General features: G+C 53.0%; 1 protein-coding gene, 4 non-coding genes and 1 pseudogene across 5 annotated transcripts; all 6 read right to left on the reverse strand.

The window, feature by feature from the left end:
- Positions 1–406: 406 nt before the first annotated feature.
- LOC136601571 (uncharacterized) lies at positions 407–2,083 on the reverse strand. Its single transcript, XM_066588834.1, has one exon. The coding sequence runs from the start codon at positions 1,958–1,960 to the stop codon at positions 449–451; it is 1,512 nt and encodes a 503-aa protein (XP_066444931.1). The 5' UTR covers positions 1,961–2,083; the 3' UTR covers positions 407–448.
- A 1,246-nt stretch (positions 2,084–3,329) lies between these two features.
- LOC136601587 (U1 spliceosomal RNA) lies at positions 3,330–3,493 on the reverse strand. The gene has a single exon (XR_010789348.1). It is a non-coding gene; the product is annotated as a U1 spliceosomal RNA (small nuclear RNA).
- Positions 3,494–4,535: 1,042 nt separating this feature from the next.
- LOC136601575 (U1 spliceosomal RNA) lies at positions 4,536–4,700 on the reverse strand. The gene has a single exon (XR_010789337.1). It is a non-coding gene; the product is annotated as a U1 spliceosomal RNA (small nuclear RNA).
- A 1,042-nt stretch (positions 4,701–5,742) lies between these two features.
- On the reverse strand, positions 5,743–5,920 carry LOC136601597 (U1 spliceosomal RNA; annotated as a pseudogene).
- A 6,063-nt stretch (positions 5,921–11,983) lies between these two features.
- LOC136601600 (U1 spliceosomal RNA) lies at positions 11,984–12,147 on the reverse strand. The gene has a single exon (XR_010789357.1). It is a non-coding gene; the product is annotated as a U1 spliceosomal RNA (small nuclear RNA).
- A 1,040-nt stretch (positions 12,148–13,187) lies between these two features.
- Positions 13,188–13,351, reverse strand: LOC136601603 (U1 spliceosomal RNA). Its single transcript, XR_010789359.1, has one exon. It is a non-coding gene; the product is annotated as a U1 spliceosomal RNA (small nuclear RNA).
- Positions 13,352–13,937: the final 586 nt, after the last annotated feature.

Here is a 13,937-nt window from a genome sequence, read left to right on the forward strand (position 1 = left end):
CTACAGCCCTAGTAGTGACAATCTGGGTGCGCAGAAGCTGGAAAAGCTCCAAACGCTCACTCCCGACCAGGGGGGCGTACACACTGATGAGCCTGACTGGCTCCCCCGCCCATGAACCGTCTACGACCAGTAGTCTGCCCAGGACGAGCTCATGTACGGCATCAAGTGTGAAATCACTCCCCCGGATGAGGATGGCGACCCCTGCGGCACCCGTGCTGCCCCCACCAGACCAGTAGGAGGGGCCGTGAGACCACTGCCTGGCCAGGTAGCGGTCAGACCAAAGGGAGGGCAAGGCACATTCCTGCAACATGTAAATATCACAGCCCTGTGAAGGCAAAAAGGTTAACACAGTTTGCAGTCTAGACTTATCCCTAATGCTTCTCACGTTAATGCTAAAGATGTTGAGGTTAGCCATTATGGAAGAAAAAAAAGGGGGTTAAAAACGATGCTATACGCCTTTGTTACCACTCCTGTCGGGTGGGGGCTCCTTTTTGCAGTCCGCTGCATCCAGGGGCTCTGGCGCACCTACTTCCACTGGTCGGATGTGCAGGGATGTGTCTGTGGCTTCCTCGTATTCTGGGCCCGATACCAGGTCTTCCGCAGATTGTTCCATCTCCTCCACCTCATCTTCTAGGGGCGCCTCCGCTGTTGTGACCACCTTCTTCTTGGTGGAGTCGGTGCAGGGGCTATCTCGGTCTTTCCTCTTCCTCTGCTGGGTACCTGCAGAGGGCAGGGGGGGAAAATCCTCCTCGGAGAGGGCTGGAGTTGTGCTTGGTGTGGACCCAAGCACAGCTCCAGGTGAGTTGGGGGGTTGGGTAGCTCGTGGAACCGGTGAGAGGACCACTGAGGCAAGGGGTGTGGTGTCCGTGGGGAGGGTGCTGGGTTTGCTAGGGGTGCGGGGTAAAGCCTCAGGTGGGGGGACACTGGCGGTGGTCCCAGAGCCCTCAGTAGGGTTGGCGGCCAGGGGTGCCGTGTCTTTTTGGTTGCTAGGGGCTTGAGACGAGCCGGGGGGACGGGGCGTACTCTTACCCTTCTTCTCTTTAGTCGTCGGCGCTGGCTTTTGCTTCACCTTCGCCGGGCCTCTGGTTACAACAGAGGCATAGCTGTGCACTCTCTCAGGACATGCCCTGTACATGTGGGTCGCCTGGCCACAGAGGTTGCAGGCGATCTTCCGGGGGCAGTCCTTGGTTTCGTGCCCTGCCACTCGGCATACCCTGCAGGCTGACTCAGAGCAGTCCTTCATCTGGTGGCCCCCTCTGCCGCATTTTCGGCAGGTCTGCGGCATGTCGGGGTAGTAAATGAGGCCTGATGAGTTGCCCAGGGTGATGATTTGTGGTAGGTGCTTGACGCTGGTTCCGGGCCCTGAGTCCTTGTGCAGGCGGACAATGACTGACCACTTGCTGGTCCAGAAGCCGTTCCCATCCAGAATCCGGGTTGGTTCCTTCAATACTGTGCAGAAACGCTTTAGGAAAGTAGAAATGTCTCCTCCCGGGATGTGTGGGTTCCGCATGGAGACAGTCACCCTTCTTTCCTCTCTCTTCTCCCTCTCTTCCTCTCTACAGCTGCCCAGAAATTTTCTGAAGGGCGAGTCTGGGCTCGCTGCTTTCATCTTCTCCCAATAGCGTCTGCAGATTGTGGTTGACGCAAAGGTAATGTAAAAGATTCCAGCAACGAGGGCATGTATGCTAAGGATCTCACCTTGGGAGAAACCCTGCTCCAGAACCATCTTCTTCCCAAACACCTCCTGACTCATGTCCGGCAGTCTGCCATCCACCTCCTTCAACTTGAGGACTACAGTCTGCCTCATCCACGGCTCCAGCGAGGGAGGACCGCTTCTGGGCTTCCTGCCTACCTCTTGCTGAGGGGCTTCTGGAGCTGCCGGGCTGGGGGTCGGGCCGGCAGAGGGGGAAGGGTTCAGCTGGGCTTTCTCCGTCTTCTTGGCTTGATCCGATCGCTCCATGTTCTTGCGGCGTTGGTCTTCTGTGCAGGCTTCTTTGTTCTCCAGTCTTCAGTGTTTCCTCGGGTGGAGGGGCGTTGAAGGCCTGAGGCTAGTTCCAAAACCAGTTCCACAAGGCAAGCAGACAGCAGATAAGATTACAAAGAATCTTCAGCTCTTTTCCAGGCAAGAGCTCTGCAAGCTAATGGCACCCACTTGAAACAGCAGTGCCTAGCTAGAGAGATTACCAGAATAACCTGTGCTGCAAAGCCACAGTGGACCAGTAAAGGTCCTAAACCCAGCATGGGAGAACCACCTTAGTGATCATGGTATCTCCCCTGCCAGGTAAGTATGAGTTGCTCGGCGCCTGCCAGACGAGCCGCCCTCGGACGCAGCCCTGCTAGATCGCTGCGACTTTGTCGCCGTTTCCCAGGCGGGGGCCGCAAAGCGCCTGTAGGGATCGGCAGGCATCCTTGGCTCCGGCGCCGGGAGAGTGGGTGATGCCCCGCCGGTCTTCTTTTCCTGGAGCACCCCAAGCTTCTTCAACCACAGGCTCACTCCCAAGATGCACAGCAGCCTGCTCATTAGCATATGGGGGCGGGCCTTCGCCGCCACGCCCCACCGAGCAGTGCCAGCTCTCGACTAGGCATGGCAAACGCCCCCCGAAAGGCACGAGAGGCGTGCTCCGAGTTGCACGTTGCAGCTGGGGGAAAGGCCAGCAAGGCCCAAAGCAGCAGCAGCAGGCACAGCGAGGAGCCTCGTCTTAGACCAGGCAGGCACAATGATGATGTGCAGGAGAGAATGCACGGGGCGCAACGGTCCAGCAAGCCAAATGCTGAGGAGAGATGCTGTGAGAAGGAAGTCGCTCCAAAAGGTGGCTCCATAGATAAAAGAGAGAGAGAGAGAGAAAAAGAGAGAGAGAGAGAGAAAGAGAGAGAGAGAGAGAGAAAAAGAGAGAGAGAGAGAGAGAAAGAGAGCGAGCGCACACAGGTACAAGTGAAATGACAACAAACTTCCCCAAGCAAAAAACACCCCATTGTTACATTGTTTCTTGCCAATGGAAGGCTCCTCACACTGTTGCTCGGTGTCCGTCCACGAGGGGGAGACAGAGGCTGCTTAAGTACTGCTCAATCTGCTATTCCGGCGGCCGCACGCCGTCCAAGCGAGGAGCCCCCGGGACGGAGCAGCAGTGAGAGCGACGACGATCCGGGATGGGGGCTGGAATCGTCCTTTTGGAAAGGTCCCAGGTTAATGGTCGAGATACCCTTTGTCCCGAGGCAGAGCCCAAGCAAAGCGGTGGGCCAGGGGAGAGCAATGGACTCGAGCAAGCAGCTGGACCTGCTAGCAGCAGTCCCGAGGAGGAGAAGAGCACTGTTTTTGAACCAGAGTAAATCAGGGGAAAGCGCGAACGCAGTCCCCCACTACCACAAATTATGCAGTCGAGTTTCCCGCATTTGGGGAAATCGCAGGGGTCAGCACACCCGGAGTGCAATGGATGAGCCTCACCCTGGGAGAACCACCTTAGTGATCATGGTATCTCCCCTGCCAGGTAAGTATGAGTTGCTCGGCGCCTGCCAGACGAGCCGCCCTCGGACGCAGCCCTGCTAGATCGCTGCGACTTTGTCGCCGTTTCCCAGGCGGGGGCCGCAAAGCGCCTGTAGGGATCGGCAGGCATCCTTGGCTCCGGCGCCGGGAGAGTGGGTGATGCCCCGCCGGTCTTCTTTTCCTGGAGCACCCCAAGCTTCTTCAACCACAGGCTCACTCCCAAGATGCACAGCAGCCTGCTCATTAGCATATGGGGGCGGGCCTTCGCCGCCACGCCCCACCGAGCAGTGCCAGCTCTCGACTAGGCATGGCAAACGCCCCCCGAAAGGCACGAGAGGCGTGCTCCGAGTTGCACGTTGCAGCTGGGGGAAAGGCCAGCAAGGCCCAAAGCAGCAGCAGCAGGCACAGCGAGGAGCCTCGTCTTAGACCAGGCAGGCACAATGATGATGTGCAGGAGAGAATGCACGGGGCGCAACGGTCCAGCAAGCCAAATGCTGAGGAGAGATGCTGTGAGAAGGAAGTCGCTCCAAAAGGTGGCTCCATAGATAAAAGAGAGAGAGAGAGAGAAAAAGAGAGAGAGAGAGAGAAAGAGAGAGAGAGAGAGAGAAAAAGAGAGAGAGAGAGAGAGAGAAAGAGAGCGAGCGCACACAGGTACAAGTGAAATGACAACAAACTTCCCCAAGCAAAAAACACCCCATTGTTACATTGTTTCTTGCCAATGGAAGGCTCCTCACACTGTTGCTCGGTGTCCGTCCACGAGGGGGAGACAGAGGCTGCTTAAGTACTGCTCAATCTGCTATTCCGGCGGCCGCACGCCGTCCAAGCGAGGAGCCCCCGGGACGGAGCAGCAGTGAGAGCGACGACGATCCGGGATGGGGGCTGGAATCGTCCTTTTGGAAAGGTCCCAGGTTAATGGTCGAGATACCCTTTGTCCCGAGGCAGAGCCCAAGCAAAGCGGTGGGCCAGGGGAGAGCAATGGACTCGAGCAAGCAGCTGGACCTGCTAGCAGCAGTCCCGAGGAGGAGAAGAGCACTGTTTTTGAACCAGAGTAAATCAGGGGAAAGCGCGAACGCAGTCCCCCACTACCACAAATTATGCAGTCGAGTTTCCCCGCATTTGGGGAAATCGCAGGGGTCAGCACACCCGGAGTGCAATGGATGAGCCTCACCCTGGGAGAACCACCTTAGTGATCATGGTATCTCCCCTGCCAGGTAAGTATGAGTTGCTCGGCGCCTGCCAGACGAGCCGCCCTCGGACGCAGCCCTGCTAGATCGCTGCGACTTTGTCGCCGTTTCCCAGGCGGGGGCCGCAAAGCGCCTGTAGGGATCGGCAGGCATCCTTGGCTCCGGCGCCGGGAGAGTGGGTGATGCCCCGCCGGTCTTCTTTTCCTGGAGCACCCCAAGCTTCTTCAACCACAGGCTCACTCCCAAGATGCACAGCAGCCTGCTCATTAGCATATGGGGGCGGGCCTTCGCCGCCACGCCCCACCGAGCAGTGCCAGCTCTCGACTAGGCATGGCAAACGCCCCCCGAAAGGCACGAGAGGCGTGCTCCGAGTTGCACGTTGCAGCTGGGGGAAAGGCCAGCAAGGCCCAAAGCAGCAGCAGCAGGCACAGCGAGGAGCCTCGTCTTAGACCAGGCAGGCACAATGATGATGTGCAGGAGAGAATGCACGGGGCGCAACGGTCCAGCAAGCCAAATGCTGAGGAGAGATGCTGTGAGAAGGAAGTCGCTCCAAAAGGTGGCTCCATAGATAAAAGAGAGAGAGAGAGAGAAAAAGAGAGAGAGAGAGAGAAAGAGAGAGAGAGAGAGAGAAAAAGAGAGAGAGAGAGAGAGAGAAAGAGAGCGAGCGCACACAGGTACAAGTGAAATGACAACAAACTTCCCCAAGCAAAAAACACCCCATTGTTACATTGTTTCTTGCCAATGGAAGGCTCCTCACACTGTTGCTCGGTGTCCGTCCACGAGGGGGAGACAGAGGCTGCTTAAGTACTGCTCAATCTGCTATTCCGGCGGCCGCACGCCGTCCAAGCGAGGAGCCCCCGGGACGGAGCAGCAGTGAGAGCGACGACGATCCGGGATGGGGGCTGGAATCGTCCTTTTGGAAAGGTCCCAGGTTAATGGTCGAGATACCCTTTGTCCCGAGGCAGAGCCCAAGCAAAGCGGTGGGCCAGGGGAGAGCAATGGACTCGAGCAAGCAGCTGGACCTGCTAGCAGCAGTCCCGAGGAGGAGAAGAGCACTGTTTTTGAACCAGAGTAAATCAGGGGAAAGCGCGAACGCAGTCCCCCACTACCACAAATTATGCAGTCGAGTTTCCCGCATTTGGGGAAATCGCAGGGGTCAGCACACCCGGAGTGCAATGGATGAGCCTCACCCTGGGAGAACCTTTTTTTTTTTTTTTTTTTGACAATCAGCGTGTAACCCCAGATATCATAATCTCAACATGATACCATGTCGGTCTAACACAATCATCATCTTGTCAGGAAAAAGTCACAACAATACAAACAAGACAAATACTATACAGAATATTACCCACAAAATACCAGATCCTTCCATTTTTTGGTCTTCCACACCCCCTCTGCATCATCAAATCCACGTTTAGCACCATCCCATTGGTAACAAAAATAAAGTTTGGATAACAGCACTCTCACACACTCATCTTCAGACAGTTCCTGTTTCTGAAAAACTAAAATATTTCTTGTATCCCACAAAACCTCCTTCATACATGCCATAATTAACCAAAGGACACGAGCTTTTTTGTCACCACCTGCCCCATGCCCAAAAAGAACCACCTCAAAATTCATAAAAGTTACCCCTGTTAATTCTTTTACTAAAGGACCCACCCTCCTCCAAAGATCTCTGGCAAACAAGCAGTTCCAGAATAAATGTAAAATACTCTCTTTGCCACCACATCTCATTCTGGGGCACACATCCGTTCTTACTAAATCTCTTTTTTTCTGGACCTCTCTTACCGGTAGGACACCGTGCATGCCCATCCAAACCACGTCACGCTGTTTATTGGTCATACCATCCATTCTCATCTTTTTCCACACATTTGAAACAGCTGGACCTCTAAGCAAATTAATTTCACACATGACTTCCTTCTCACGCATAAATTTCACAACTTTCTTCTTCCCGACCATATCGTCCACACTTAAAGCTTCCAGGTTATGATCCCTGACAAAGCGCTCAATTACAGTATAGTGTCGGGGTACCACATCACATCTAGGGAACCTACTGCTAGCTTCCATCCATCCAAGCCGGATCAGCATCCACCCAGATTTGTACCTCAGCATACAAGCAGCTTTACATTCTTTCTTGCACAAGGTCCCTATCAAGGCAATGTAATTAACCCTCAAATACCTTTCCAGGTCAGGAAAATCAATTCCCCCCTTGCACCACCCTTTCACGACATCCATGCGCTTCAAACGCTCCATCCTACCTCCCCAAAGGAACAAAAAGAGAACCCTATTCATCTTTCTGATAATAACTGCATTGGGTGGAAACACATTAGCTATGTACAAAATTATTGGCAGAATAACCATTTTTACAATTAAGGCCTTACCACTAAAACTTAAATTTCTCATCCGCCAGAAATTAAGCTTATTTGCAACTCTTGTCCCTACCTCATCCCAACTCTCGGTCCCATTCAGATCACTGTTGAACACCACACCCAACACTTTTAACCCACCATCCACAGAAGCAATCTCACTATCACTTTCATATCCTCCAAAGCATTTCAAACTGCATTTATCCCAGTTCACTTTGAAACCTGACGCACCACAAAATAAGTTGATTAATAACTTTGCTCTATTCAAGGACGCCTTGCTCTCACATACTAGTCCAATGTCGTCCATATAGCCTAGCACTTTCAAAGTTTTGCCACCACTGCCCGGCACATGTACACCTCTCATGACCTTGTCTTTCCTCAGGAGCAACAACAAAGGCTCAATGGCAATGATAAATAGAATAGGGGACATGGGGCATCCCTGCCGGACGCCAGAACGCATGCTCACCCTATCAGTCAAGACACCGTTTACCATCACTCTACTATTGGCCTCCTCATACATTCCGCGGATCACATCCACTAAGGGTTTAGGAAAGCCCATTCTAATCAACACACTAAACATAAAGTTATGATCGACACGATCGAATGCCTTCTCAAAATCAATTCCGCATACAATCAAACTCCTTTTACGTACCAGGTAATCGTCAATTACATCTCTCAAAAAAAGTAAATTGTCTGATATTCTCCTGCCAGGCACCGCACACACTTGGTCCTCCTCAATCACACTGGAAATTACTTCCCTCATTCTATTAGCCACAATCTTCGCTAGAAGCTTGTAATCCGCATTCAACAAGGTTATTGGACGCCAGTTTTTCAAATTTGCCCTAGCACCTTTTTTGTGAATTAAGGTAATGACACCATCCTTCATAGACTTACAAATGGTTCCATTCTTCCAACACCACCTAATCACCTCACAGACATCACCACCAATAACACTCCAAAAGGTGGTATAAAATTCCGCCGGTAATCCATCGGCACCTGGAGTCTTGTTTTTCGCTGCAGAGGCTACAGCCGCTTTTACCTCCTCATCACAGATTATATCACCCAGCACAGCTTTATCATCCTCACAAACTTCTCTATCAATCCCGCTCAGAATGAAATCATACATGCTCTTATCACATTCCCTAACCTGATATAGATCCTGAAAAAAATCAGCAATCACACCTAGCATCCTCTCCCCCTCCTGCTCCACACCACAATCATCCAGCACTTTATTAATATCTTTTTTTCCGGCACACACTTTTCTAAAGAAGAACCTACTACACTTCTCATCCAATTCCATACATTCCACCTTCGCTCTGTAAATAATTCCCTTACCTCTCTCATACAGACATTTATTCAGGTCCTTTCTCACTTTTTCAATTTCACTCTCCACATCATAGCCTAAAGCTCTCATTTTACACAGAAAATTTAAACGCACAGTGAAACCCTCATGCAATTTTCTTTTTCTCCTTGCCACCTTACAACTCCATTTCCTAAAAAAGAAGGCACATTCACGCTTGGTCCAATCCCACCAAGCCCCCACATCCGGAAAACTACTTTTTCTTTGCTGCCAGCACATGTACGCTTTTTTAAAGCTAGCTTGAATTTCATCATCTTTCAGTAAACTTATATTTAGCTTCCATATACCCTTCCCTCTTACGCTACTCTCATCTACCACCACCTCGCACCCCACACATTCATGGTCAGAAAAACCAACATTAAATTGCACTGTGGACACACAAATTAAACCTTTGCTGATAAAAAGAAAATCTATTCTGGACTTGACTATGCCAGTGTCCGAAAAATAAGTAGGAGCGGGATGCTCACAGCATTGTTTAACAACATCCTTCAAAGAAAAATCCTCAATAAGGTCTTGTAGCATTTTGCCGGAAGTATCCATCTTTTGCCCCCCCGGACCTACCCTATCATTTGCATGGATAACAGTATTAAAATCCCCAACTAACAAAATGGGGGTTCTACCCACTAGATACAATTTTAATTTTTCAAACAAAGTAATTCTGTCAGCATTCCCCACAGGTGCATACATGTTAATCAGTTTCCCTTCCCACCCATAAAAACTAAAATTCACCATTACACATCTGCCCACCTCAATGACTGTATAACTATTAATCCTAACATCTCTATTTTTACACAACACACACACACCATCGTTTCGATTTAAGTCAGAACCTGACCAAACACTTTCTCCACCACTCCACTCCTCAGTGCTTACAAAGGAATTAATTCCACATTCCTGCAGGCATATAATGTCTGCATCGTACCCCTTGATGATATCCAAAATGGCGACTCTACGCGCTTTATCAGCAAACACCCTTACATTCAGGGTGTAGACCTTTAGAGTGATCATTCGGCTGACATGTCACTACCGAATTTCCTCACCTGACCCTCATCCAAGTAACTAGGGCCAGGGGAGGCAGCCGGGGTATATATTGGAGACCCCTCAGACTCTGAAGACACGTTCAAGTCCATGGCTAGCACGTCAAACCGGTTACTGGTTTTTAGCAAAGTGTCACTCTCTTCTATCCTGGGTTTTTTTGACTTTTTCTTTGACTTCCCAGATAAATCAGATGCCTTCCGGACAGGTGACACATAAGACGCCATAGTCTCCATATCCTCCTGCGACTCTGACCACTCTATTACCTGACTGGAGGAGCCATCCTCTTGCTCAGTTAGCTCCACACTCACAGCAGCGGGAACCTCAGCTGCTGGACTTTCAACAGGACAAGTCTCAGCAACCACATCTTCACTCACAGGTGCAGCTTCAGCAGTTATCAGCACCTGGTCACACTGGGGTGTGGCTCCAGTAGAAACCAGCACCTGGTCACACCGGGGTGTGGCTCCAGTAGAAATCAGCTGCTGGTCACACCGGGGTGTGGCTCCAGCAGAAATCACCACCTGTTCACTCTGCTGAGCAGCTCCCTCGTTAGCCTCAACAGGCTCAATAGCTTCATGCAACTCAGTGGCCGCAGCTGCAGCCGCAGCTTGAGCTTTAAGGGCTGAACGTACAACCGCAGCTGCATAAGAAACACTCTGTAGGTCTTCATCCACAGCAGGTCTTTCATCCCTCCTTCTAAAGGCACTACCGGCGTACTTGTCGCACTCCCGAGCCACGTGACCAGGTATCCCACAGATATCGCATGAACGAGGTCCCGGGCAGGCACCCGCCTCATGCCCTGCCTGTCGGCAGTTTCTGCACACCCTGCCAGTTGGGCAGACCTCCGTCAAATGGCCATACTTAAAACAGCTCTTACAGTACTTTGGCTGACCAGGGTAAAATAGGTAACCCCTGTTCCCACCGATGTTAAAATTGGCTGGGGGGTGAGCCAAACCTCCCACATTTCCACGTTCAGACTTCAGTCGAACCCAAAATCTCACTTTACTGTTGTAAATCCCAAAGCGATTGTATAACTGGGTTCCACCCTTCACAGAGTCACAGTATCTGCTCAAAAAGGCTTTCACCAAGTCAATATCTGTGTAAGGATTGTACAGATGAACAGTCAGTGGTTTCTCTTCCCTTCCAAAAAGAGGGTACACAGATATGCCCTCTACGTCCGCCAACACTTGCCGCATCCTTTCATAGAAGTCCAAACACACATGCTCAGCATAGAAAGTAACGTCATATCTACCGACAGAAGGGAAATCCTGAAGAGCGAACACGTGGTCCAGGCTCCAGCCCCCGACCTCCTCAATTAGGTGACGAACAATGTATTGCAAATCATAAGAACTCCTCTTCGCCTCTGCAACTTCCAACCGCACACTGTTCTTCAAGGAAACTGCCATAATGCAGAATAATGTCACGCCTCAACCTAGAAGGAGAAAAACGGGACAACGATACTCTACCCTGGGAGAACCACCTTAGTGATCATGGTATCTCCCCTGCCAGGTAAGTATGAGTTGCTCGGCGCCTGCCAGACGAGCCGCCCTCGGACGCAGCCCTGCTAGATCGCTGCGACTTTGTCGCCGTTTCCCAGGCGGGGGCCGCAAAGCGCCTGTAGGGATCGGCAGGCATCCTTGGCTCCGGCGCCGGGAGAGTGGGTGATGCCCCGCCGGTCTTCTTTTCCTGGAGCACCCCAAGCTTCTTCAACCACAGGCTCACTCCCAAGATGCACAGCAGCCTGCTCATTAGCATATGGGGGCGGGCCTTCGCCGCCACGCCCCACCGAGCAGTGCCAGCTCTCGACTAGGCATGGCAAACGCCCCCCGAAAGGCACGAGAGGCGTGCTCCGAGTTGCACGTTGCAGCTGGGGGAAAGGCCAGCAAGGCCCAAAGCAGCAGCAGCAGGCACAGCGAGGAGCCTCGTCTTAGACCAGGCAGGCACAATGATGATGTGCAGGAGAGAATGCACGGGGCGCAACGGTCCAGCAAGCCAAATGCTGAGGAGAGATGCTGTGAGAAGGAAGTCGCTCCAAAAGGTGGCTCCATAGATAAAAGAGAGAGAGAGAGAGAAAAAGAGAGAGAGAGAGAGAAAGAGAGAGAGAGAGAGAGAAAAAGAGAGAGAGAGAGAGAGAAAGAGAGCGAGCGCACACAGGTACAAGTGAAATGACAACAAACTTCCCCAAGCAAAAAACACCCCATTGTTACATTGTTTCTTGCCAATGGAAGGCTCCTCACACTGTTGCTCGGTGTCCGTCCACGAGGGGGAGACAGAGGCTGCTTAAGTACTGCTCAATCTGCTATTCCGGCGGCCGCACGCCGTCCAAGCGAGGAGCCCCCGGGACGGAGCAGCAGTGAGAGCGACGACGATCCGGGATGGGGGCTGGAATCGTCCTTTTGGAAAGGTCCCAGGTTAATGGTCGAGATACCCTTTGTCCCGAGGCAGAGCCCAAGCAAAGCGGTGGGCCAGGGGAGAGCAATGGACTCGAGCAAGCAGCTGGACCTGCTAGCAGCAGTCCCGAGGAGGAGAAGAGCACTGTTTTTGAACCAGAGTAAATCAGGGGAAAGCGCGAACGCAGTCCCCCACTACCACAAATTATGCAGTCGAGTTTCCCGCATTTGGGGAAATCGCAGGGGTCAGCACACCCGGAGTGCAATGGATGAGCCTCACCCTGGGAGAACCACCTTAGTGATCATGGTATCTCCCCTGCCAGGTAAGTATGAGTTGCTCGGCGCCTGCCAGACGAGCCGCCCTCGGACGCAGCCCTGCTAGATCGCTGCGACTTTGTCGCCGTTTCCCAGGCGGGGGCCGCAAAGCGCCTGTAGGGATCGGCAGGCATCCTTGGCTCCGGCGCCGGGAGAGTGGGTGATGCCCCGCCGGTCTTCTTTTCCTGGAGCACCCCAAGCTTCTTCAACCACAGGCTCACTCCCAAGATGCACAGCAGCCTGCTCATTAGCATATGGGGGCGGGCCTTCGCCGCCACGCCCCACCGAGCAGTGCCAGCTCTCGACTAGGCATGGCAAACGCCCCCCGAAAGGCACGAGAGGCGTGCTCCGAGTTGCACGTTGCAGCTGGGGGAAAGGCCAGCAAGGCCCAAAGCAGCAGCAGCAGGCACAGCGAGGAGCCTCGTCTTAGACCAGGCAGGCACAATGATGATGTGCAGGAGAGAATGCACGGGGCGCAACGGTCCAGCAAGCCAAATGCTGAGGAGAGATGCTGTGAGAAGGAAGTCGCTCCAAAAGGTGGCTCCATAGATAAAAGAGAGAGAGAGAGAGAAAAAGAGAGAGAGAGAGAGAAAGAGAGAGAGAGAGAGAGAAAAAGAGAGAGAGAGAGAGAGAAAGAGAGCGAGCGCACACAGGTACAAGTGAAATGACAACAAACTTCCCCAAGCAAAAAACACCCCATTGTTACATTGTTTCTTGCCAATGGAAGGCTCCTCACACTGTTGCTCGGTGTCCGTCCACGAGGGGGAGACAGAGGCTGCTTAAGTACTGCTCAATCTGCTATTCCGGCGGCCGCACGCCGTCCAAGCGAGGAGCCCCCGGGACGGAGCAGCAGTGAGAGCGACGACGATCCGGGATGGGGGCTGGAATCGTCCTTTTGGAAAGGTCCCAGGTTAATGGTCGAGATACCCTTTGTCCCGAGGCAGAGCCCAAGCAAAGCGGTGGGCCAGGGGAGAGCAATGGACTCGAGCAAGCAGCTGGACCTGCTAGCAGCAGTCCCGAGGAGGAGAAGAGCACTGTTTTTGAACCAGAGTAAATCAGGGGAAAGCGCGAACGCAGTCCCCCACTACCACAAATTATGCAGTCGAGTTTCCCGCATTTGGGGAAATCGCAGGGGTCAGCACACCCGGAGTGCAATGGATGAGCCTCACCCTGGGAGAACCACCTTAGTGATCATGGTATCTCCCCTGCCAGGTAAGTATGAGTTGCTCGGCGCCTGCCAGACGAGCCGCCCTCGGACGCAGCCCTGCTAGATCGCTGCGACTTTGTCGCCGTTTCCCAGGCGGGGGCCGCAAAGCGCCTGTAGGGATCGGCAGGCATCCTTGGCTCCGGCGCCGGGAGAGTGGGTGATGCCCCGCCGGTCTTCTTTTCCTGGAGCACCCCAAGCTTCTTCAACCACAGGCTCACTCCCAAGATGCACAGCAGCCTGCTCATTAGCATATGGGGGCGGGCCTTCGCCGCCACGCCCCACCGAGCAGTGCCAGCTCTCGACTAGGCATGGCAAACGCCCCCCGAAAGGCACGAGAGGCGTGCTCCGAGTTGCACGTTGCAGCTGGGGGAAAGGCCAGCAAGGCCCAAAGCAGCAGCAGCAGGCACAGCGAGGAGCCTCGTCTTAGACCAGGCAGGCACAATGATGATGTGCAGGAGAGAATGCACGGGGCGCAACGGTCCAGCAAGCCAAATGCTGAGGAGAGATGCTGTGAGAAGGAAGTCGCTCCAAAAGGTGGCTCCATAGATAAAAGAGAGAGAGAGAGAGAAAAAGAGAGAGAGAGAGAGAAAGAGAGAGAG

This window comes from Eleutherodactylus coqui, unplaced genomic scaffold (assembly GCF_035609145.1).
Source record: "Eleutherodactylus coqui strain aEleCoq1 unplaced genomic scaffold, aEleCoq1.hap1 HAP1_SCAFFOLD_542, whole genome shotgun sequence".
NCBI classification, from domain to species: Eukaryota; Metazoa; Chordata; class Amphibia; order Anura; family Eleutherodactylidae; genus Eleutherodactylus; species Eleutherodactylus coqui.

Excerpts from the sequence above, each read along its gene's own strand:
- LOC136601571 (XM_066588834.1), bottom strand. The coding sequence starts at position 1,960 with ATGGAGCGATCGGATCAAGCCAAGAAGACGGAGAAAGCCCAGCTGAAC.